Source organism: Thamnophis sirtalis, unplaced genomic scaffold (genome assembly GCF_051295495.1).
Source record: "Thamnophis sirtalis isolate CommonGarterSnake01/CBP01778 unplaced genomic scaffold, rThaSir2_p1.2 scaffold_4, whole genome shotgun sequence".
NCBI lineage: Eukaryota > Metazoa > Chordata > Lepidosauria > Squamata > Natricidae > Thamnophis > Thamnophis sirtalis.
In genome coordinates, this window is record NW_028261384.1 from 84,796,341 (window position 1) to 84,823,029 (window position 26,689).

A 26,689-nucleotide genomic window follows, 5' to 3' on the forward strand; every position below is an offset into this window, starting at 1 on the left:
TGCTGAACAAACACTAAACTGAGATTGCCAGGCTGGCATGCATGCTAACGAAGCCAAAAATAAATAAAGGCCAAAGAGATAGCAACCTGCAACATGCATTCTTAATCTTTGGAGACAATTGCAGTTGTGTGTTTCTCCACATCTTCCAATCTTGTCTGCTTTGGCTAATGTCAGGTTTGATGATGTCTAGCCACAGTATTCTTTGATGGCCTGACATCCTTTTACTGCTAATTCTTCCAATATATGTTTGCTTTCGCCGGTAAATTCCCCTGCATGACATGGCTGAAGTATAATTACAGAGGGAATAGTCCCATTTTGTGAGTTAGAGGACATTTTTATTTTTTTCATTACAAGATTATTTGGGCAGATTTGGATTTGGCCAAATGTTATATTACTGCAATGCACAATGGAGCTGCCCTTGAAGATCACTTCAAGCGCCCTTGAAGGCAACTCAGATGCTACAACTGGTCCAAAAATCAGTGACACGTTCTCTATTGGGTGTTCCTATGTTTGCCCATGTTATACCGCTGTTGTATGAGCTATGCTGTCTTCCTTCTGGATGTAATTCAAAGTGCTGGTTGTTACCTGTAAACCCCTACATGGCAGGGACCAGGGTATTTGTGGGATCAATTCTCCCTGCCCATCCTACCACTCAAATAGGGTAGATACGCTCCAGGTCCTTTCCCTGAAATCTTGCCCCTTAGTGGAAGCTTGGAAGTGTGACTTTTCCTGTGGCTGTCCCTACCTGATGAAATACCCTCCCCCCAAATGATTCAGCAACCCTTCTCTCTTTAAGCCTTTTGGAAGGCTATCAGTACCTGTGCTTTCATTCGGAGGCAGGGATGGAAAAAGAATATCTGAAACTGATGGTGCTACATCTCAAGGAGATGACTGAAAAGACTGGGTTTTGTTTTTGTTTTGTAGTCTTATATTTATTGGTTTTTCTGCTTTTCTTTATTTATCAGACCTCTACAAATCCCTGAAGTTCATTCTGTGGAAAAACTGTAAGTAATTACATGTGCTACAAAAGGGTCACTAATATTGTTTTCCTGTTTAAATTTTCAAGCACCATAACAAGGCTTCAGCTTTTTTATTGTGATGAAATTATTAGACATTCTTAGAATGTTGTTTCCAACCTAATTGAGTAACTGAGCAGAGGTAAAGATATTGTAAGAATAAATTATGGTACTTCATTGAATTTCATAATTTTGAATATATTAGTATTTTATACTATGTCTATAGATGCTTACCCCCTGCAATGCAGTATTTTATTTTCAAATGTAACTATATTTTCCTCATATTTTAGCAAGTATAAAATTAAATTAACATTTTTGATTTGCTTGCTGGCACAATGGAGGACTGGAGACATGCCTTGCACAAGGCTTGTGATGCTGGGCACAAAAGAGATTTGATCTCTTCTGCCACAAATTCATTTACCTGCAAAGTATGTTCCACCTCGGGCAGGGCTTGGATAAGAAGGCTTAAATATGAAGTTGACTTTCCTCCAAACCCAACAGAAAAGACCAAACGGTGAGATTAAAGACATCTTTTTGCAAGCCTAACGGCAGTAGCATTCCATAACAAAGGACTAAAAGGATAGATCCAGGGCATGGAGGACCATACAAAAACCAAGCTTACATACAAGTGTCTACTGGTACAAGTGCTGCTGCAACACACACACACAGTTCTTGGGGGCCCTGTTACGCCACTGCAATGGTTGCTGGTTTGGTTGGGGATGCAGTTCAGAGTATTAGTTATTATCCTTAAAGACCTACATGGCATAGATCCAGGTTACTTGAGGAACAGTCTCACCCCATTGAAGCCACCCCACCCCACCCATGCCAGCAGAAGAGGCAAGCTGCAAGCCCCGACAGTCAAGGAATTTTGGCCGGTAGAGTCCAGGAGAAGGATCACCTCTGCTCTGGCCTCTCCCCCCCCCCCCCCCGCTTGGAACATCTTATCTCCTGAGGTGAGATGAGTTCCCACCTTTCTGAGCTTCCATAAGGACCTGAAGGCCAGGCTCTGGCCGATGGCTAAGGGCCCCAGCTGGAGAGCATCTCACTCGAGGTGGTTGGTGAATTAAGAGACAAACCCACATCTCTCCCCCTGTACATCCTCCTCCATCTCTCCCCATCTTTTATCTTTTAGTTGTCTTTATTAACTTTGTCTTTGATTATAGCCGTTTTTATAATCTTAGAAATATTTATCTTTTATGCTGTAAACCTCCCAGGATTGCTTAGGAAAGATGGGTGGCAATTAAATCAAATAAATAAACAGATAAATGACTAGGCTAAGCTGACCAGGTGAAGATAAAACATTCAACTGCTGCCAGAGCAATACTAAATTCTGCTTTTAATTTCTCTATCAGCACTTCTTCAGACGAAGAAACTTTAAAGAACAGGTAAGTAGTTGCAGTGTGCAAATCAGGATTATATCTCTTTTAGGAATTTCTGAAGTGGTTCAGAATGCATCTTCTGATCCACATTTATAGATTACTTAAGGTGTAAAACCTTAGAAAAAAAGAAGTTCTAGTAGGAAATAGGAAAAGGAATGAGAAAACTAGAAAAGAGCAAAAGCAACCTTCATATTAAAAGATTAGCAATTTCGGAAAGAAACCATTGGACATTTTTGACCACATCAAATGGATGGTTTTAAAGGTCATGGCAGAGATTAAGGAACTGAGACAATATTTTTGTTTACTTGAAGTTAGACTATAGCACTTATTGTCCTCAGGTAAGGACCAGAATGTCAAAACTTTTTCCATTTTGCATTTGTGTTTTAATTGGATCCTATATTTACTCTTTGAAGAACAGTCAGAAAACTCACAGTAATGTATGGACAAATGGTTCTTTTTAGAAGTGGAAATGCTTGATAAATTAATAAAGTCCTCTGCTAGAGCATGATACAATTAAAATAGCTTACAATCCAAAATAAAACATAAAACAATAAAACTAGTATTCCTCTCTAACTCAAATGGATAAAAATACTGCATGAAGATGGAATTGAGTTTCCCTTCCTAGAATTATTTGCTAGAATTCAGGACGTAGAAAGCAAATGAATATTTTGTGAATATGAAAAATTAGGTATCCTCAGACAAAATATAGGTCCTTTCTGAAAAATCTAGCCTAGCAACACTGCAGTTTGGGAAGGGAACATAAGAATTTGTACATGAATACCTGACATTCCAGATTTTCTTAATATATCCAATTCAGGAGATCATATTTTCCGGTCTATGTTAAAATATATAATGATGTTTTCATATTAGCTTGGCTTAATAGAATCTAGAAATGTAGATTTAGAAGTCAGTTGCTGCTTTCTGGCAAAGAAGCTAGGATCTTGCAACAGATTTAGCAAAAGCAATGGCACTTAGATTTCTTTGCCACCCTAAAGTGCTTTACAGCACTCTCTGAGCTGTTTATAGTGGCAGAATAACACCCCAACAATATGGGGGCATTATTATTGGGGCAATACTGACCTTGGAAGGATGGAAAGATGAGCCACCCTTGAGCCAACAAGATGTAATTCCTGGCTGTGGGCAGAGTTAGCCTGCAGTACAGCATCCTAATAATTAGCCATACTACTCAGGAGAGAAAGTACTGCAAGGTGTGAAATGAGGCTGAGTTGGCACACCAAAGAAAAAGATGCCAGGGCTGTTGAAAAAGTGTAGGAAGTGAAACGCAAACAAACAGACAAACAGAAACTCAAAGGCCTCGTTAAAATATCTCAGTATGTAATATAGAATTATGTTCTGCCTGTTACAATTCTGAGTTTGGTTCAAAAATACATATCCTGACCTTTATAACCAATTCACAAATAAACCCCTGGGAATATAGTGTGTTTTACTCCTAAGTTCATTCATTCATTCATTTTCATTCATTTCATTTTATTTGTATGCCGCCCACTCCTGGAGGACTCCGGGCGGCTCACAATAGACAAGGGAAAGGGGATAAATAGACAAAGACAACACTTTAAAAAAGACGCAACATTCACAATTTCCGTGGGGCTGGATGTTTCACAAGCCCCCCGGCCTGCTGGAGCAGCCAGGACTTAGTGGCTTTGTGGAAGGCCGGGAGAGTAGTAAGGGTCCGGATCTCCACGGGGAGTTCATTCCAGAGGGCTGGAGCTGCAGCAGAGAAGGCTCTCCCCCGGGGAGTCGCCAGCTGACATTGGCTGGCAGATGGAATCCGGAGGAGACCTAACCTGTGAGATCTTATCGGTCTGAGGAAGGTAATCGGCAGGAGGCGGTCTCTCAGGTACCCAGGTCCGATGCCATGTAGGGCTTTATAGGTAGCGACCAGCACCTTGAAGCAGATTCGGAGACTAATGGGTAGCCAGTGCAGCTCGCGGAGGATAGGTGTGACATGGGTGTACCTAGGTGCACCCACAATCGCTCGCGTGGCTGCATTCTGGACTAACTGAAGTCTTCGAACACTCTTCAAAGAAAAACTTTATGGTACACAGACAGCCAAAATTCTGATGGATGGAGAACTAACAGAGAAGATTGAAATAAAAAAGGGAGTTAGACAGGGATGCCCCCTCTCTCCTTTGCTGTTTATACTAACTCTGGAAATATTGTTCAAAGAAATTAGGAAGGACCAGGGAATAAAAGTTTAAGACTTAAAAATGAAGAATATAAGACCCAAGCCTATGACGATGACTTAGTATTTGTTTTAGAAGGTTCACTAGAATCCAATCCAAAATTAATCCAAAAATTAGAAGAATATAGCAAAGTGGCAGGATTAAAAATTAATAAAAGTAAAACAAAAATGGTAACTAAGAATATGACAAAAAAGCAAGAAGAGGGATTGGAATTAGTAAGTAAAATGCAAATAACTAAGAAAGTGAAATACTTGGGAATCTGGGTATCAGCAAAATGTTCTACAATTAAAGACAACAATTAATAAACTAGTGACACACATAAAGAAAGATTTAGAAAGCTGGAAAAATATTCAGCTATCACTAATGGGACGTATAGCCACAGTTAAAACAAATATTTTACCAAGAACTTTATTTTTGTTGCAAGTCACACCTATTAATCCGGGTAAAATTTCTTTCAGGAATTAAATAAACTAACTGCTAAGTTCAGCTGAAAAGGACGAAAAGCGAGGATTAAAATAAAGTCAATGCAAGAGAGCAAACAGAAAGGAGGCTTAGCATTAAAAATTGGGAGCACATTAGCAGTAACAACATGGGTGAAGGACTGGATAGAGTTAAAGAATAAAAGAATCTTGACTTTAGCAGGTTGGCATACGTTCCTATGGGATGATAAAAATAAAATACGCAAATATTTTCAAAACATCTACGGTAATTAGAAATGTGTTATTGCAAAATTGGCTCAAAATTAAAAAAAAAACTATGTGAAAATCCCAAATTAGCTATCCCCCACATAAAGGACGATGCACCCAAATTTTACAGATATGAATAAAGTGTTAAGATACAGAGACTTAATTAACGGACAGGGAATTTTTTTTAAAAAAGAGGAATTGGCAGAACAAAACATGAAAGTTGACTGGTTAACCTACTTGCAAATCAAAACTAAACACACTAATGATACTAAATTATATGGCATCAAAATAGAACCACACGAATTACATAAAATAATCCAAAGCTCAGAAAGAAAGATGATAGGGAGAATATATAAATTTCTTCTTAAGTATGAAATGGAAGAAGAAATTGTGAAAGACCAAATGGTAAAATGGGCACAGAACTTTGGCTACAATATTGAATTAGATAAATGGGAAAAATTGGGGGGGACAAATTTAAAAATGACACTATCGGATGCATACAAGGAAAACCAGTACAAAATGTTTTACAGACAGCAACTGACTCAAGTAAGGTTAGCAAAAATCTCAGCAAATACCTCCCAAAATGTTGGAAATGTGAATCAACACACGGAACATATTATCATGTATGGTGGACATGTGAGGTGGCTAAAAAGTATTGGAAAAGGATTAAAAATTTGCTAGAGTCAATAACAGAAGTCAAAATAGATTGGAAACCAAAAGTTTTTCTACTAGGAATAATGACTGTGAAATATAAAAAAATAATAATCCAGTATTTAATTTTATACATAATTATGGCGGCGAGGATTGCCTTTGCTCAGAAATGGAAAAATAAATTAATACCAAGCGAAGATGAAATAATAAGAAAGGTTATGAACTGTTCCAAAATGGACAAATTAACAAAAGAAATCAGGGAAAAGAAGAAACAGAATATTACCAGATATGGGAAAAATGGTATAGGTGGATGGAGGAAAGAAACAAGGATCAATGAAAGAAGTCAATAAAGTCCAAAAATAGAAGTTAAGGAGAATTCACACACACACACACACACACACGCACGCATACAAGAGAATTTAAATTTATTAGAGGTAATCACTCAATATAGCAGATAGATGAGTAAAATAAGAGGGTTAAAAATGTTGAAATGCAAATAAAATATACTAGAAGGGGAAATAACATAAGGAGAATTGTATCGATTTGATATTGCTATTACAACAAACGCTCGGTTCCTGTTTTTACTGTATTGTGTAAACATAGTGTAAATCTAAGTTTTGTGTATGTGTATTTTGTATGTTTGTAAATAAATAAATAAATAAAATTGGTCCTCATCCTGTGTTCTGTATTAAAATTCTCTTAGAACAGCTCCTAGAATTGTTCATATTCTCAGGATCCAAATTGTCCTCTTAGCAACCATATTTAAACTGGCTTCATTTGAGATACTAGGTCAACATGTGGCTGGCTAGTTTACAGCTCCATGTTCTGTGCCCACCCAGGAAACTGGGCTACTTCAGTAAATGAGTTCACTTCCCAGGAGGCAGTCTGTTGTACCCACAAAGCTCTTAGCAAGATAGGCACCAGTAGGAAAAGCTGGTAGGAAAAGCAAACAGTGACAATATTGGTGATTCTCTGCTTCTTAGCAGCAACATGTCCGTTCTACTTTCTAGAATATGTAGTTTTATAAACACGTTGTAATATCATCTTTTTATTCCTTTTATATCTACAGAAGTTCAGGAGAGGAAGAGGAATACTAATCATATTTTTCACTATTTATTATTAAATATATTAAATATGTTATTTGACTTGTACCTTTTTTATTGTTATGCTTATCCTGAAGATGAAAAACATTTCAGAAATTCTCCTGTCTGGAGCAACTGCAGCTGAGTTGGGCTAAGGGTCTTATTTTTCATGGCCCAAGTGGTTACCAATGATAAAATCTATAGGTTTCCTGGTGCCAGAATGATGTTTTGCAAATGTGTAGATCATTCACATGACATTGGTGTAGCGGATTTATGTATGTATTCATTTATTTATTGCATCTCTATAAAATCTTCAATAATATTTTTAGATAATCCAAATGCAGAATACAGTATCAGGTGTTTTCATATCTGTAATTTAAATTATGACTATAATCTAGAACATAAAAAAGTATAAGGAAGTGAAATAAGACTCACAGTGTGTCTGAGATTTCATATTTGCAGTTCAAAATAAAAATGTAACATATTAAAAAAGACTTGGGAATAAAACAATACTCATTTGATAGCAAAATAACAAAATTAGCTATACAGTGGAACCACAACCAAATCGGGTGCTGACCAAAAAATCCGCTAAATGTTTCATTCTGTTCACGAACACATCCTTGGATGGTGATCAATCACAGCCACAGCAATTTTCCCTGCCGGAGCAATTTCCCCTTCCATGCCCTTTTTTTTTGTTTTTGTTTTTGTATGTGTGTGTGTGCACATGCCCAGTCATTCTTGCTTCCAGTCACTACCAAATAGGGTGCCAACCAAAGTCCTGGAATGGATTACGGTCATGACCAGAGGTTCTGCTGTATAAGACTATTTTTTTTTTCAGGGAAAACATTCTATTTTCTTCATTTCACATGTCACGATCATCTGAAACCTTTGATAAAGCTTTGTAGTAAGATCATCATCTTCCCCTCCCCAATCTCAGAAAATTATCTGAAGTCAGGAAAAGAAACAGAAGCCACTGAGTTATTTATTGCTTTATTATTTCTAGTGCTTCCTTGATCTTCCTTGTTTTTAAGTGATATTTTTAGATTAGGTACTCTTTGTTCTTCTTGTTCTTCAGCTTCTTCTTTTTCATCTGTTCTAGCTTGCTTGCATCTGATCTCAACTTGCTGGTCTTATTTTGCAGTGTAATCTTCCATTTTTGGGGTGCACTTTTTTTTTCTTTGTTGATTTTGCATTCCAGGTATTCAGTTATAACTGCAGCTGTGCAGCAAAGAGAGTGCCTGGTTTCCAATTAAAATAATTTCATATCTTTGCTGGATTTCTCTACTGCCAACCTCCCTCCTCCCCCGGTTTGCCTCTACATTCTGAGTTACTTTTGGCAAGGCTCTGATTTCTTTGCCCTTTCTTTGTTTGCAGTTTTGCTTCTATGAATGTTGTGTCCTTACTAAACGTTACTTTGTGTGCAACTTGGCCTGCAGCTAAACTCACCTATCGTCCAATAAAACAGACCATATGTGTATGTCTGGATGCTTTAAAGCAGCGGTTGGCAACCCATGGTCCATGATTTTTTTTTGATGATTTTAGGCTTGAAAATAAGTACTTGGATTTATTTTCCGGGAGGTCTTACTGTATGTTTTTTCAGCTGCAGGAGGCAATGAGTGCGGTCCCCTCATGGCTTAACCATGGCCCATGGATCAGCTGAGCCAGCGAGGGCTGGGAATTCTATCTCTCCGGGTGTCTGGAGATGTTTCTGATGCACTATTACTAGCCCAGCCCGGCCCACAGTGCCAGGCAACTTTGCAGCTGAGGGCCCCACTCTTCCTCAGCTCACCTTGTGGCAGCAATTATAGTTTGCACTCCGCCAGGCCTTGAGCTCTGGTGCTCAGGCTGCTGCTACAATGAGGCAGAAAGCCGTCCAGCCGGTCGGAATTGGCTTTGACCCCTCTACCCTGCTGCTGCTTGAGAAAAAGATGGTTATGGAAAGTGTGTGCTTACTGTAGAAGTAAAGTGCAGCCTGTTCCTTGGAAGCAATCGTGTGTGTGTGTGTGTGTGTGTGTGTGTGTGTGTGTGTGTGTGAGAGAGAGAGAGAGAGAGAGAGAGAGAGAGAGAGAGAGAGAGAGAGAGAGAGAGAGAAATGATGGATGGAAGTAAAAATTTCAAGCAACGCTGTTTGAAAGGGTTTCCTCTCCATCATCTCTATCTCTCACATGCACACACATACACACACACACACACACACACAGGGTAACCGGGTTAGGGGACTGAGAAACAACAGAGGGTAACCGGGTAAGGGGACTGATCCTTCCCCATCTGCAGCTTAGCGCCTGCTCAGTATGTTGCCTGAGGCCCATACTGAACTGGGCGATCCCCGCCCAGTCAATGCAAGAAATGGGCTCCCTTGCAGCGCCTCCTCTCCCTCATGAATTAGCTGGCCTCGACACCCCCCAAGTCCCGGTCTCCAGATTGCCATTTTGTGCACACTCATCTGGCCTGACTAGTCCCCAAATTCCTATTCAGCAAATGTGGGGTGGCTGATGCAGGGATCGGCATCGGCCCATGAGTCCCAGGTCGAGCAACCTGTCAACCAGGGACTGGGGGCAGGGGGACTGGCACTGGAGCTCTGACCAGCAGCTGGTGCAGGCTCCATCTGATGGCCCTGAAGTGGGATCTGCATGGCCAATTCTTGCCTGCAGCGTTGGTGGCCAGGATCGGGACAGAGCCACTGGTGCCAGCCAAGATCAGCATGCCAGACTTGATGAGCCAAATGCACAGTGGACGCCCTGGCCAGTTCCTTCCTGCTGCTTCGTTTGGGGCAGTGATTGGCAGGCTGAGATGTGGTGGGCAGGCAAGTGGTTGGGAGGGCTGTGTGGCTCACTCGAGTTGCAAACAACCCAGGGATTTGGGTGGCCTTTAGGTGGTTGGGATGCCTGCAGTATCCCTGGTTTCTGAGACTGGCAAGGCGTTCTTGTCTTCCTGAGTGGTGGCAGCAACATGTCTGCAGCACATCTGGCTCACTGAGTCTGACCTACTGATCTCAGCTGCCAGGAGCAGCAGCTCTGAAGGCAAGAAGCCGCCATGCCAGTCCTGCTTCATGACTGCGCAGACCTCGAGTCTTAGGTTGACAGGTTGAGCCGGGCTGGGTGAGTATTTACAAAATGTTGAGCTGGAGACTGGCATTCAAGGGGTGGTGGTGTCGAGTCCAGATGACTTTACATGGGAGAGGAGGCACTGCGAGAGAGCCCATTTCTTGCATTGGCTGGCTGGGTGTTTCCACACAGAGGCTGGGCCTTGGGGTGCCACGCTGAGCTGAGGTAGGGGGAGGGTCAGTCCCCTTACCCGGTTATCTTCCACAATTTCTCATCAAATATCTCTCTGTGTGAGACAGACAGAGAAAAAGAGAAACAACAGAGAGGAAACCTTTTCAAACACTGTTGCCTGCAATTCTTGTTACTCCCCTCTGTCCCTCCCCGCCTCTCTCTCACACATACAAACATGCAGAGACATTTGATTGCTCGAAAGGGACAGGCTGTGTTTTTCTTCTGTATATAGGCAATTCCAAGTAAGGTAATTCCCCCCCCCCCCAAGAGTCAGAATATTTAGGTCTGAGAAGTTCAAAATTTCCATGTATCTGGGCAAGCTTCCAATATCAGATATTGGCAACTTAATCATGATATTGTAGATCAGTGGTAGTCAACCTGGTCCCTACCGCCCACTAGTGAGCATTCCAGCTTTCATGGTGGGCAGTAGGGGTTTTGTCCGATACTGAAACACTTTCCTTTTTTTAAAATTTAATTGACTTTTTAAAAATTTTCATTAGGTTTTCATAAAATCACCATTACTGTGGAACCGGTGGGCGATTAGAAAATTTTACTACTAACAGAGATACAAAAGTGGGCAGTAGGTATAAAAAGGTTGACTACCCCAGTTGTAGATAATCAGTGTGTGAAATTTTACTGCAGCAATTGATAAGATGATCCACTGTTTTATCTTTCTCAGTGACATTTGCTACCTATTGTCACTGACATGTTGAATTTTTACTTTCATGGAATTGGTCTGCAAGGCTTGTTTTTGGGCAGCCAAAATGAAATCTTCATTTTTTTCAATATCCCTGATCTTGACCTGTTAGCTTTCCTTCAATGTTCTGCAGGTATTGACTTTGCATAGATTTCTTTATGATGTGTTGGGTGAAAAGGAATTGGTCAACCTTTTCCTGCCAACTTTCTGGTCCCATTTGGGTGAGGGTTTCTTTCGTGAGCCTCACCATTTGCTCGGCCTGTCCTTTGCTCGCCGGATTGAATGGGGCGATGAGAACATGCCGGATCCCTTGCTCTGCAAGGAATGCCTCCATTGTCTTGGTGGTCAGTTGTGGGCCGTTGTTAGAGACCAGGGTGTCGGGTATGCCATCGGTTGTGAAAAGTTTCCTGAGAGCTCTGATGGTAACTTCTGTTATGGTTGATTGCATGATAACGACCTCCAGCCATTTGGAATAAGCATCCACCATGATCACGAACGTCTGCCCTTCCACTGGTTCCGCAAAGTCGATGTGGATGTGTGACCACGGTCTCTTGGCTGCTTCCCACTCTCGCACGGGTGCCCCGGGTGGGGCTAGTCATGTCTCCTGGCAGAGTCTGCAAGTGACTACCCACTCCGTGATGTCCTTATCCATATTGGGCCACCAGATGTAGCTCCGGGCTAGTGTCTTCATCTGTACTATCCCCGGGTGACCCTCTTGGAGGGCTTCAATGGCTCACCTCCACAGCCTCTGGGGTACGATGATTCTCTCCCCCCCACAACAAGCAACCCTTGATAGTTGATAGTTCTGCTTGCTTACTCTGGTAGCTCTGGAACTCCTCATTCAGCTTCTCTTGTGGCCTCCCCCTCAACACCCAGTTTAGAACCTTTCACAACCCTTTGTCCTTGTGTGTGTGCTCAGCGATATTCCTGGCAGTGACTGGGCTTGTTGGGTCGACGTCAATTAGTAGTACCGTGGCAGTGGGGATGGGGGCAATAGCTGAGTTCATCGACATGGCTGATGTCCTTCCATGGATCAACTTGTAGTCGTATGCTGTGAGGAAAATGGCCCATCTGGTCATCCTTGGGGACATGTATGGCAGGATTTTTTGGTTTCAGGCGAGGAGCCCAGCAGTGGCTTATGGTCCATGATATGTCTGCCATACACATACTCATGGAATCTCTTAATCCCTGCAACTGCAGCCAAGGTTTCCTTGTCGATCTGGCTGTAGTTGCATTCAGCTGGGGACAAAGTCTTGGAGTAATAGGCTATGGGAGCCTCCGATCCATCTGGTAGGTAGTGGCTGAGGACCGCTCCAACTCCAAAGGGGGAGGCGTCACAGGTGATCTGAACTGGCAAAGTATGGTTGAACAGGATAAGCACATTGTTGGAGGACAGGAGCTTTTTTACCACTGCAAAGGCCCGGTCTTCCTTCTGTCCCCAGGTCCACAGCACTGTCTTTCCCAGGAGCTTGTGCAGCGGCTCAGCAACAGTGGCCTTCTGTTGTAAAAAAATACAATAAAAGTTCAATAGTCCTAAGAAGGCTTGGAGCTCTGTCTTGTTCCTTGGGGTGGGGGTATTTCTAATGGCCTTTACTTTGCTGTCAGTGGGGTGGTGGATGCCAGATCCATCTATGAGGTATCCCAGTAACTCTATCTGCCTCACACCAATTTTACATTTCTTTGGTTTCCCTTTAAGTCCCTTCCCCTTGAACCTTCCCAAAGTCTTGCGCACACATTCCATCAGCTGTTCTATGGAGTCCCCTGAGATGAATGCATCTTCAAAGTATGGCACCACCCCCAGGATTCCTTGCAGTAGCTGATCCATTAAACGGTCTTGGGGCTACGCTGACTCCAAACTGCAGTCTGGTGCATTTGAAAGACCCCCCATTAGGTAACAATCATCTGTGCTTCTGCAGTGGCTTGGTCCACAGGCAATTGTTGGTATGCCTGGGCCAGATCCAGTTTGGAAAATATTTTCCCGCTTCCCAGGGAATGCAACAGATGTTGCACAACTGGCACGAGGTATGTGCTTTGCTGTAAGACCTTATTCAGCATACACTTGTAATCTGTGCAAAGGCAGACGGAACCATCTGGCTTCATGGGGGTGACTATTGGGGTTTCCCATACCGCGTGGTCAGTCGGCACAAAGATTCCTTGGGCAATTAGTTTGTCCAATTGCTCATCCACCTTGGGTCGTAGAGCAAAAAGGACTCTTCGGGATTTGAGCCTGATGGGAGTTACATGAGGCTCTAGGTTAAATGAAATGGTTTTCCCCATATATTTACCTAGGCCCCTGTCAAAGACATCCGTGAACTCTGGCAGTAGCGGATCCAGGTCGTGGATTGAGATTCAATGCAGCCCGGTGATGTCTTGCCCCAGGGGCTTGAACTATTCCATTCCCAGTAGGGACGGTTGGTGGCTGGCGATGACCATGAGGGGAAGATGGTCATGGAATTCGTGGAAGACCATCTTGACCTCCATTTGTCCTAGGACCTGGATCTGGTTCCCCTAGTAGTTGTTGAGCCGGACATTTGGTGGTTTGAGGAGCTTCTTGCTGGCTTTTGGGTTCAATTTCTTAATTGTCTGCCAGGACATGATCGTAAAATATGATCCTGTGTCCAGTTCCAACTTGCATTGTCCCCCTTCAATGGTCACCGTGGCATGGAACCTTTCCCCTTTGTAGGTGTCTGAGTAGCCCACAGTGGTGTGATGGATCTCCCTCTGTTCCTCTCTCCACCTATTCTGCTGTTGACTGGGTCATGGGTTGTTTTGTCTCCCCTGCGGAGCTGAGGGTCTTGGATGGGATGGGATGCTCTGCATGCTTCTGCAATGTGACCTTTCTGCTGGCATCTACGGCAGATGACTTCCTGGAAAAGGCACATCACTCTTGAATGGAATACCATGCAGCCTGGACAACATGGCTGCCTGCCCTCTATGTCCCTTGCACTTTGTCTCCTCTCTGGGTACACGTGGTGGATGGCATTGGCATGGTCCCCTTCATCATCATACTCCAGAACTTCAGATGCCCAGTCAGGTTCTCTGAATGTTTGGTGTACCCCACGGGTTTTCCTTATGTGCACTGCTGAGTTATCCAACAACTCAGCTGCCTGGGCTTCCTCAACCACATCCTTGAATGAGACTCCCCTTCTGATTAGCAGTTTTTTTTTTGCAAGGAGAGGTCCCTCATTCCTAGGATGATCTGGTCCTTCATCATTTCTTCTGGGTTGATGAATTCGCACCAGGTTATGATTTCTCAGAGGCTGGCCACGAAATCATTCACTGGCTATCCTCCTCGTTGGTGCGGGTGGTAAAACTCGTTCCGGCTCACCATGGGGGCAGGAGTTGGCATGTAGTGGTCTTCCAGAGCGAGTTGTAGGGTTGTCCATGCGACAGTCTCTATGTCTGCTGGGGCAATCAATGTCTGTGCCATCTTATAGATTTTCGTTCTGCAGAAAGTTAGGAATAATGCCCGCTTCCTATTGTCTGGCTGGTCCTCGTAGTCGTTGGCTTCCAGGAACATCCGGAATCGCCCCATGTATGTGTGTCAGTCCTCTGTCTGCAAATCGAAGATCGCTGGTGCAGGGGATGCTTGCGATACCATCTTGTGTTGTGGTGCAGGATCTTGGTCCTTGTGCAAAATGGCTGCTTGTCCAACAAGAGTTCTGAAGTCCCTTTGTCCTTCGTCACCAGTGTTAGATTGGTGAGAAGCAGCAGGCACGAGGCGCAAGTAAGTTTCAGCACTTTTTATTGCAAGAGTAAGTGACTGTGCTCTGCTGGCTGGGCTGCTGGAGTTTGCCTTTTAAGGAGCTCCGGCAGCCCAGCCAGCCAATGACAGTTGTTTAAACTTCCCAGGGTTTGGGCAACTGTAGGTTTCAGAAATCCATCACAGCAGTGGTGTCCAAAATGTCTGTCTGTCTTACGCAGTTTATTTGATTTTTTACAGTTTTAACAATGATATAAAATACAGCCCATGTAGTCAGTTAAAGCACACTGAAGAGATAAATTATTCTGAAAATAAAATTGAAAATCAGATTTTGGAATAGGAAAAATAATATTAATCAAATCAGTACAATTTCTACGACAAACTGAGGTATGTCCTAAGGTTAAAACATTTTGGGATGGGGTATTTTTGTCTTCTAATAATACAGTTAACATTCCTGTAGGCAGTTTAAAAAACATCAAAAGAGTTAGCTGACAATTTATATGATCCACAAATGGAATGCTCAAAATCTTTTCAACTGTGGCAAGGGCTGCGGGGGGAAAAAAACCACAATGAGATCGCCAGACTGTTTTCCTTTGGTCAATAAATCAAATATATACCAGCAGAGAAAAATACAGAGGAACCCAAGTAAAGGTCCCTAATAACTGCCAGAAATTAATTAGCAAAATACTTTCCTGTACGTTTAAACAAAACAAAAAACTGGAGCAAAAAAAGTTTGTAACATTTCATGAAGTTGTATTTTTTCTGGAGCAATCTACAATTCATAAACACTTAATTTTTTTTTATTTCTGAAAGCCAATTAGGTTGTATCTTTGGGGCTCCAATTCAAATATCATCCATATAATGATTTAACAGCTTACGAAAAGGATTCAATTCTGCAACATAAATCTGAATCAAAAAAGGACTAAGTGAATGCAAATTAACCAATGAAATAACTTTGGACATTTTGCTTTTAGCTTCGACCCTTGATAGAAAAGGCCGTGGTAGGTTGCAGACATAACCCTCCCTGGATTACGGCATTCCAAATTAGTTCAACAAGAGGCTGTTCTTATATCTTGACATACTTTAATCATATCTGCTAAATCAGGATCATTCCCAAGACCAATAATTGCCCTTTGGCATTCGGAAATAGCATTCTCTTCCGCTAAAAATATCAACAACTCCATCTGAGTTCAGAATTATCTATTTGTTGTTTAAAGGCATCCTGCAATCTGTTAACAAAATCATGATATGGCTCAGTAGCCTTCTGTCTGATATTAGAGAAGGCTTGCTGAGGCTTGCCAGAAGCAGTCACATACTCTTTCTGATCAGGGGGAGGTGGGGGGAGGGAAGCGGCCGGTTCAGAGAAAACAGAATTTTCCTGACCAGCAGGAAAACAAAAACAATTCTTTAAGCCAATTACTTCATGATCTTGGGGAATCAATTTAGGTGGACAGACAGAAAACATATCTTCTCCCCCCCCATCTTTTTTTGTTTTTGCTAATTGTTCCTCTGACCGCGGAGAAGCAGAAGAATTAACCTCTCCATGAAGAGCTGAAAGTCCAATTAAAGATGATTTTTGGGGAAGAATTTTTACTTGGTCATCTTTATTTTTCTGTGTTCCCATCCAGATTTTTTTACTTGCCTTTTTATCCTCTTTATTTTATATTTTTGGAATATTACTTATTTTAAAATGATTTTGTAAATCGCCCAGAGATTGTGGGAGTAAAATGGGAGAACCATCTGATGTGTTATTATTAATGGGGAGCCAACCATTCCAAAAGCATGCCAAGACGTAGCATCCGAAGCATTTAGTGAGTGGGAATCAGACATACTACCCCTCCCCATCACCTCAGTGTCTATGCTATTGAAATACTGCCTGGAGTGAAATTACCCAAACTAAAGATGTATTGAATGATCCCAAGAGAGATGGAGGAGCTCAGAAGTTTCATGGATAAAAATCTAGCTAGGGGCTTCATCCAATCAATAAAATCTAGGATAGCAGCTCCAGTGTTCTTCAAAGAAAAGAAAGATTGGTCTTTGAGATTATGCATGGATTTTCAGGGGATTAATGGGGTCTGTGAGGTAAACATATATCCTCTGACCCTTATGAAGGTCATGCAAGGAAACCTGTTCAAGGGAAGAGTGTTCACTAAGTTGGACTTGAGAGAAGCGTACTACTGAGTAAGAATTAAAGAGGGTGATGAGTGGAAAACAGTTTTCTATTGTCCCTTAGGTTGTTACCAATTCTGGGTGATGCCTTTCAGCCTTGAAAGAGTACCCGCAGTTGTTCATACAGTTACTTGCCAGGGGGGGGGATTTCCTCACTGATACGCTTTTTCAGATGTCACAATTAAAAAGTACCTGGGAGGAAATAGTTAACTCCATTATATTATGCCCTTTCTTCTGAGAATGATTATCTTACATGCACTATTGTAGGCTAAATCTATCCACAGTCTGCAGTTTGATCCTGACAGGCTCAAGATTGACTCAGCCTTCTATCCTTCTGATGTCAATAAAGTAAGGACCCAGATTGTTAGGGGCAATATACTGAGAGTGCTGTAAGTCTAGGTCCACCTATCCTCCCCCCTCCACTGCTTAACTCCCACCCCCCCCATTTTTTTTCGCTTTAGGCAATTTGCAGTGATGTGTTTTAGTAGTTGGAGAATGATAGCCAGGCCTTACAATCTGATTTTCCCATTGAAATATATGACTGTGACCCCACTGTGACTCTGGCCCAAAAAAGTGATCTCATGAAATAAACTCATTATCTATAAAAGAGACCACTTCCTATTTGCTGCCATGGCTCTGACAATTCTATGTCAGGAATCATGGTAAAATGATGTTACAACCAAATAGAACTCTTAGAATGTGGTGGCCTTCTCCTGCAGCCTCCATGTGGAATGACATTTAACATATGTAGATGCGGTTGCTTGGTAACAACATAATTGTTTGCTTGATAAATTCCATTCTTGGCTGCCATATTCCAAGCCTGGAGTCAAATGTGCAGCATGGAATATATTGCTGCCTCCACTACCCATCTTGTATTCCTTTGGATTCTATTAGTGCCTCTTAAGAGGTCAAACCTAGCCATAGAGCTGTGTCCCACCTTATGCCGTTGTACCTTGGAAATCCTCAACTGTAGCAGGACTACCAATTCTCCTCGTCTCTACCATGTGCCTAATCCAGATCAATTTGATTATGAATATAAGTTTGTCATGCTGTGAGTATTTAGAACTTTGAGGCAACTCCATACTTCTAAAAGAGCCAAGGTGGCGCAGTGGTTAAATGCAGCACTGCAGGCTACTGCTAGATCAGCAGTTCAGCGGTTCAAATCTCACCGGCTCAGGGTTGACTCAGCCTTCCATCCTTCCAAGGTGGGTAAAATGAGGACCCAGATTGTTGGGGGCAATATGCTGACTCTCTGTAAACCGCTTAGAGAGGGCTGAAAGCCCTATGAAGCGGTATATAAGTCTACTGCTATTGCTAAAATTGGGAGGAAAAGGCCACTTTAAAGAGGAGACATTCTTGTTACAAGTGAGAGGAAGATGGACATTCCTAGACACAATAAGCATGAATGTGGAAAGATGTATATCTCCTGAAAAGTATAGGGCTTAATTACATTGAGACTCCTTTTGTTTTGGCAGCCAGTTTGGTGAAATCATTGGTTTATAAACTATGGCTTAGAATTTGACTGTTGTGAAATCAGATGAGCATTTTTTCATGTTTCAATTTGGGTTTTGTACAATATATACCATGTTTCCCTGAAAATATAACCTACCCAAAATAAGCTCTAGCCCGATTTTCACATATGTTTCTAATATAAGCCCTATCCCAACAATAAATTCTAGTTAAGCTCACCCTGCAAGGCCGCAGTGGCTCAGTGGCTAAGACACTAAGTGTGTCTATCAGAAGGTCAGAAATTCAGCGGTTTGAATTCCTAACGCTGTGTAATGGAGTGAGCTCCTGTTACGTGTTCCAGCTTCTGCCAAGCATGTAAAAATGCAAGTAGAAAAATAGGAACCACCTTTGGTTGGAAGATAACAGTATTCTGTGTGCCTTTGGCATTTAGTAATTCCAGCCACATGACCACGGAGATGTCTTCAGACAGCGATTTGGCTCTTCAGCTTTGAAATGAAAATGAGCACCGCATGTAGCACATATGTGTGAGGGGAACCTTTACATTTACCTTTTAAGCCCCACCCACTGTCTGATTGTATGTGGTGGCGCAACATATGCTTAAAAATCAAGCTAAGGTGGGGGGTAGGGAGTGAGGGGGTGGAGTTGCCTCATGCACCCATATTTATTTACCTTAGGACCATCACTGCTAGGCCTCCTGCACCCTGACAACTTTCATGCTGCTGCCCAACTTCTGTGGCTGCTCACCACATGGTTTATCACACCAGTGCTGCCACTTGTGTCAAGATGCTGCAATGCTCTTGGTGCCATGTCACTGCTTGTGTGTACAATAACACAATGCACCATATAGCCTTCTGCTTCAAGTGGTGGCACCAGTGTGATGAGCCACATGGTGAGCGACTGTAGAGTTTGGGCAGTGGTGCAACAGGTGTAGACATGGGACCCCTGGCTGTGGTGGTCCTAAGGTAAACGGATAAAACTTTTCCTGAAAACAAGACCTGGTGCTTATTTTGGGGCCTAAAAGAAAATAAGACCAGATCTTATTTTTGGGGAAACATGGTGGATTCAATCATAGATAAGCTTTAAACATTGCATAATGTGATTGTGCTTAATTTGGCTCTTCATGTTATGAGGTCAGTCAAAGTATAGGCATCAAAAAGATGAGGTAGCAACCAGCTTGAATGTTTTTGTAACAAAGTGCAATGGCAATATTACAATTAATTGTTGCATTAGCATCATTTAGCATTGGTATGCTAACTACAAGTAATGGGAAATGGGACCCAACAACTCCGTGGGCTTAATAGCTCTTCAAAACACCCAGAGAAGTCCTAGTTCAACAATAGCCTGAAATAGATATTTATTCTGCACAGTACAGGCAGATGGGCATAAAACAGACCTTTGTGTTAATTAGCACATTCAAAGATTAATTTTCAATCAAGAAAGAAGTTTATTAGAAAAGTCCAAGGGAGTTTTAAAAAAAACAAAGTACTGCTTATCAAATAACAAAAATCAAAAAAATAATTATCAAATTTTAAGAACTTTTTTTCACTTATATTATTTAGAAACATAGGCACATATATTATATAAAATCATCCACATAGACTCAGTAGGTGATATCAATACATATTAGAAGGAGGTGATAAAATAATAAAACTAGAACCTCATCTATTTTATTACATTAAAAATCAATTTAGTATTAAGTTTATGAGTCTGAGCTAGAAATCACAAACTTCTGAATTCTAGGCTTCCCTTAGGCATGAAAACCCACAGCCTTCCAATTTTTATTGATATATCTAGAAATTGGGAAAATATGTATGGTGATAAAGAAGATGAAGTCATAATTCCAACATGATTTGCTGTATTTTGATAAGAATACAGACAAGCATTGTGTATATATGGTCTTAGAAGAATCTTATGTTCACACATTTCAATTTAGTTTAATGTTTGCTGTAGTTTTTAACAGAAATTGGCAAGGCAGCTCTTTTCACCAATGTAGAGCCAAGTCAAGAAATACTATCGGATCAGTATCTTCCTAATATTTCATTTTACAGTCTACTTCTAGGCAACTTGTGACCTTCCAGAGGTGACTGTAACTGTCAACATCTCTCGCTGTTGTTTTGTGAAACTTAGAGCTGCTACAGGTTCTCTATTTTTATGAATAATAAAGATGAGAATATGTCTAAGGGGAAACACACCTGATGCTCCTTCCCTGCTTTTCTTTCAAGCTCTGTGTCTGAGTTTGAGAAAGTTCTGTGGTGGATCGAGTTGTCTCTTGAGATATTTAGTGTGTCAGATTAATGTGATGTTTACTTACACTCTAGAATGTGATGTTTATTTCAAGATATTCTCACCTGTCATTATCCATTTATATTATATTATATTCTCCTGTATTTATTTTTTTCCTCTCCAGGGATTTCACTGAAAATGCAATTTCTTCCATTGACAAATGGGTGTGGAGGGCCTATCCTTTGACTGAGTTCTTGTGAGTATACTCTCATGTTCATCCTATGTAACTTATGTGGAAGAAATATGCATTCCCATCCCCTTCTTTACTGTGACCTGGGCTTAGATCATCCCAGATGATCCTTAGATCATCCTTGAGGTAGCTAGATGTAAAGGGAGAATGCTCCCTGCCTGCTACATCCTTGATCAAGGGTATCAAACTTGCATTGTCACAGCAGTGTGATGTGATGTATCAGGACTTTTTTCCCCTTCACTAAATCAGGCCAATGTGTGATGGATCTGGCCCATAGCCGCAGGCCATGCGTTTGACAGCCCTGCCCTTAATGATTATGCATCAAAAGTGTCTTACCACTACAGGTGGACTCGTAAAAAGAGCATGGTGACCATCTTTAACCACAGTGAAAGGCTGTGATTTTGTCAGTATATTGTTCTAAATTTTCTTCCATCTCTTTAGGATTCTCAAGAACAATAGCTTGAGGAGGCTGGACAATACATCTCTAGATGGCTTGTTTTTACTCGTTCACCTGTAAGTTTCTGTTTCTAGTAGTGTCTTACTTGCCAGCTCCCAAGGTACTGTCCCACTCTTAAAGTGAGTGAAATTCCTAATGATCAAATTTCTGACAACTAGGGCATGCTGGAGTTTTTGAATATTAGGTAGGTGTATAATAAGGTCCAAACCCTAATTTTGGATTTAATCCTGAAGCAGTCAATTTGCTGAGTATTACTGAGACTTAGCTGAGCATAAAGAAGGAAGAGGCACTAAGGCTGTTAGCAGACTCGCTATGTTTTGGGAGGGAGTTGTGAATAGGTGTTGCTCCTTAGATAACTGAATATGAATCCCTACTTGTGAGTTTACTTAGAGATTAGATCAATGAAGCAATATATTTAGTGACAGATTGTCTCAAACCTATACCATTGAAAAAATATATTCTCTTGTTGGCATTGCTCCAACTAATATCAGGGGAGATGTAGTAGCTGATGCCAGAGAATTAAGAGAACTAAGCAAGAGAATGATCCTTAAAATCCTCTGAACAGACATATGTCCCAAACCAGCTGACTCAGATCTAGGAATAGCTATGTGGCAAGAACAAATATTCTTTAGATTATGCAAGAACAAAATTAAATTAAAAGAAGGAAGAAGGAAACCATCAAGCAAGGAATAACATTAAAGGAAGATATGGCTGAAGAATCTGGCCTTCCTTATGCTACTTGGAGGACCCAAGTATAGTAGTATAGCTTTATTGTCATTGTACATCATGTATACAATGAAATAGGTATAGTGGGTTGAAAGTTGCCTAAATGTAAAACCAATACATTCAAGTGGAAGCTCTTAGCAGATAACAACATGCTATGTGAATGTGGGGTGACACAGAGCCTGGGCTATCTGCTGGTATGTTGGCTACTACCAGAAAGTAGTATGTACCAATAATGACTATAGCATGCTTCCGCTACCGAATCAGTAGTGAAGAAAAGAAGATATTATTACTGGGGAGGTTGTTCTTGAAAATTATGCTTAGCTTGCTGAATGCCTGCCAACCATATTTAACACATCATTCAATTTCCTTTATTGTATCACCTTTTATTGAGATCGGTTGAGCAAGGTATATGTGTATTTTTAAGCCAAATGGTTCTCCTGCTTTGTGCAGCTTTGTATGTGTTTTTGTAGCTCTTCTGGGTCTTGTGAGAAGATAACATCATCATCTGCAATCTCAAGTGATTTAAATAGGCACCATTGAGTTGTATTCCATCTTTTGTTTAGTATAGTTTGCAAAATACTTTTTCAAGGCATGCTGAGAAAAGGGTAGGTGATATTGTACCACCTTGTCATACACCTCATTCTATGTTGATATCTATTTTAAGATCATTAAAGCAAATTGTCACCATTATTTTTTTCATATATTGATTATAGTAACTTTATGTAAGCAGTGGTTGGTTGAGCAATGCATTAATTATTGCGTGCTTCAATAAAGATTAAGTATACTGCAACTTCTGCTGATTATACTTAATTGTATTTCTCTGTTCCTTTCCACTTGAATAAAGCTATCAAGGTTCTATCCCATGTCTAGACATTGGGGCACGGGAGGGGGTCTGGATGGTGAAGAATAAGTTTGGCTCAAAACCATCAAGACCGAGAAATTAAAGGTTTTGGGCCCACAAGTCCTGGAACTGGAGATATTTAATCTCTAACTCTGGACATGACTGTCTTATTTGGATTCAGTGTGAAATCTGCTAGAAGACCAGGTGTCAGTTGTGACCAGGTGCAGCCTTTGCACAGTTTCATCTTGTGCGTCAATTGCACCCATTCCTGGATCAGGGGGATCTCCTCATGGTCACTCACTTCTTAGTAATTATGCAATTGAATTATTGAAATGCCCTCCACCTTCAAGAACATCCAGATGCTTCCATTCAGAATATATGACATGGGTAATTATGAATTTTGTGCCCTTGCAATAGTTCTATTCTGTGAAATGCTCTGTGTCCCTCTAGTATTCCCAATGCAATTTTCTGTGTTATTGTCTATCACATTTTGCATGACATAGATTCACAGTATCACCTTCAGTGTCACCATCTCACAAGAGATCTGCTCTTCCCATCCCACATGTTCCAACAGGAAGGGAACATTCCAAGTCCTTTGTCTAAAACAATGTTACCTTGTGAAATCAGGAGTCCCATATATTTTGGCCCTTAGGCTTTTAGAAAAGCTTTTAGAAAATAAGTTAAATCTGGCTCTCTCCCCAGGTTTTGTGTTACGATGAGCAAAGTTCCTATTAGCAGAATTCCTATTGAGTAGGATACAACACATTGAATTTCAATTCAAATCACCTTACATTTCTTTTACTGTATCTTGTTTCAGTTTTCTGTGCTATTTTTTGTGTGTAAGTTTTGTACAGCTTTAAAAATCATATTGTCAGGCAGACATGTAAATAAACTAATTAACCCCTTTTCTGAATCTGTTTATATGCACTAGTGTTTAGAATAGAATAACTAAATGATAGCTCAGATCAGTGGTGGGTTGCAGGCGGTATGCCCCAGTACGGGCGTACCGGAGCCTGCCCAGAGCACCGGGTTCCACCTGCCCGCCCGAGCTCCTTACCTGTCTTTTAAAGCCTTCGGCACTTCCATGCATGCACATGGCGCGTACAGCACCTGTGCAACACTCCCTGAGCAGTTGGAGCATCGCGGAGGCTTGCGGAAGCATCGCTGGCAGCTACAATACATGCACGCACTGCATGCATCCATGTAGCCAACGCTGGGCCTGTTCCAATAATACCAGTTGGAATGGGATCCAGAACCCACCACTGGCTCAGATTTTATATCAAATTTTAACAGCACTCTCAATTTTTAAAAATAAATATTTTATTTTTTATTTTTATACATCTCATTGCCTGAATGGTTTGATTCCTGGGTGTCATACAGTTCAATACAAATAAACAAATACATTATTATTCCTAATAATGACCTTTAATTTTCAGTTTTAGTTTTACTAACATATAACTTCTATCATCCTTCAATTCTAAACCTTCTCGTATTTCTGCCATATGTTGTATCATCCTAACATCTGTTTTTACTATTTCCCCCCTCTTATTTCTACCTCTATTTTAGTTCTCCTCCCCCTTCCCCTATCATTCAAAGGGGAATGATATTCAAAGACATGATCCTTCCTTTTTTCATTATTCACTATTTCAACATGCACTTCTAACATCAATCATGATCTTTCAAGCATTTAACGTATATTCATTGTTAATCACAATTTTTACATATTTAACATTTTCCCAATGAATACTTATTGTTCTGTTATTAATACTTGTTTTCATTGAAATATGTTCCTTTTTGGTCTAATCTCAAATTATTTAATCTTAGCTTTTTACTGTTAATCACATTTTTATACATACTTAATAATACCCATATACAAATTCTGTTTATCTAATTTACTATTTTTCAACCTGTATAATTCTAATAATAATATACATTACATTACTACCCTATTAATATATATTGAAAATGATTTTTCCTCTTATACCACATACAAGGCAGTTATCCCATTTATGTAGTTCTAATATTCATACACATTGTTAAATACTTTCATAGCATATTTTGCTTTGCATTCCTTTTCTTTTCCTTATCCCATATCTTTCACCCTCATCCAAATTTTTAATCTTTTTGGGGGATGGAGGATTTGTCTCTCATACACTTCTTTTAATTCTTTTATTTCACCTACTTTTGAATCTGTGTTATAACTACGCCCTCTAATTTTCCCCACTATCTAGTTCTATGGCTACCTGTTCTAACCCTTTTTTCCACTCTCCTGCCGTCTTCCTGTTTCTCCCATTTTCTTTTCACATCTTTTAGAATATTTTCCTTCTATTCTAATCCCTTATTCACCATCAATTGTACTAATATCTTCTTGTTGTTGTCTTCTTGTTTTCCCAATTCTGCTGTGTCATCCGCTCTTTCTAGAAATTCCATGTTTTCCTCATTGTCCTGTTCTTTACTTGTTGTTCCTTGTATTACATTTTCCAATTTTTGATCTGTGTGATCTAAACAACTAAATATTTCCTTCATCTCCTTGTGTTGCTCTTTTATAAAATCCTTAATGTCTTCATAGACCAATTCCATTTCATTGTCTCCACTTGCTTCCATTTTACAGTCAATCCAATTAAAAAAAAGAAATCTGGGGTTTATCTGTTCCAGTCACTTTAATTTGCTCAACAATATTCAGAATCACTTGGTTAAGTCTTGTTTATTCTATAAGTCTCCAGTAATTTTAAGGTAGCTACTTATAATCCAGCAATTTAAACAGTCCCAAAGTTGCACAGCTCTCCTTTTAGCAGCAGATGGCACTCAGACATCAACTTGGTACTGCCTCTCTGCATAATACTAATAGTCCAATTTTAATTGTTTTAAATTATAAATCTAGTAATAGGGCAATGTTTATAATTGTAAAAAGCAAGCTCCGGATCGAATTCTAGTATTTTTTAAAATATATTTCAATCCCACGTCTTCGCTTTGAGAGTTCAATTTTCTTTTCCTTGATTTTTTTTTCTATCTCTTAACTATTCTGATTTTTTTAATGTGCTTGTTCTACCGCTAGCCAATATTCCCATAAGCTTTCCCATTGAATTTCTTGGGGTCATTTTTCAATTTAAAAAAATGTTCTCTTACCCAGTTGACAAACCACTCACTTTCTCTCCTCCTGCACAGCCTTAGATTTTCAGGCTGTCTTTGGCTTCATGGCAGCCATGTTTGCTGCCATGGCAGCCATGTTTGTCATCAGCTGAGGGGGCTTTCCTAATCAAGGAGAGAAGATGCAGCTATCCTCTAACTGCTAGGTCGTACCCCTTTGCTTCGCCACTCCTACAGAGTGGCTATGGTCCAAATTTGGACCCTTCAATAAGGAGAGATCAGAGCTGGCCATGGTATTCACAGGCCTGGCTACCAGTGGTGCTGAAGTACAACCAGAAGTCAGCACTCTCAAATTTTAATCAACATGATAAATCGTTTGTAAATGCTCATAAAAAACTTTTCACTTTATATAAAAGTATTTTGAACTTCAGTGACAGATTTCTCTTGTTGATTCTGGATATAAAGAATGTTTCATATATACATATTTAAAATATTGTGTCTTATTTGCTTAGGTAACAAAGTAGTATGCAGCTACATTCACAAGAGTTTTGGTGACTACCAAGATACAAAAATACAAAAGGACTGCAAATAAAACTTATACAAAATATATGCCATCAGTCCACAAAAGCCCTCAGGAAATGATTTCATCTTCAGCCTTTCCTTGAAGGCAGCAGCGTGTGAGAGATATCTGTAAAGTTGTAAGGTAGTCTTCCCCAAGCTAATGCCCTCCAGATAGGTTGTTCACTGTATTCTCCACATTTATTAAAAACTCA

General features: G+C 40.6%; 1 protein-coding gene across 1 annotated transcript in view; it reads left to right on the forward strand.

Annotated features, from left to right (window-relative positions):
* Nucleotides 1–599: 599 nt before the first annotated feature.
* The window catches only part of LOC148045944 (leucine-rich repeat-containing protein 37A3-like), a 117,291-nt gene continuing 91,201 nt past the window's right edge, over nucleotides 600–26,689 (forward strand). Inside the window, exons 1-5 of the mRNA XM_087714418.1 lie at nucleotides 600–614; nucleotides 925–1,004; nucleotides 2,369–2,401; nucleotides 20,740–20,811; nucleotides 21,247–21,318. Of these exons, the coding sequence (XP_087570544.1) occupies nucleotides 600–614; nucleotides 925–1,004; nucleotides 2,369–2,401; nucleotides 20,740–20,811; nucleotides 21,247–21,318 (272 nt within the window). The remainder of the gene's footprint in view (nucleotides 615–924; nucleotides 1,005–2,368; nucleotides 2,402–20,739; nucleotides 20,812–21,246; nucleotides 21,319–26,689) is intronic.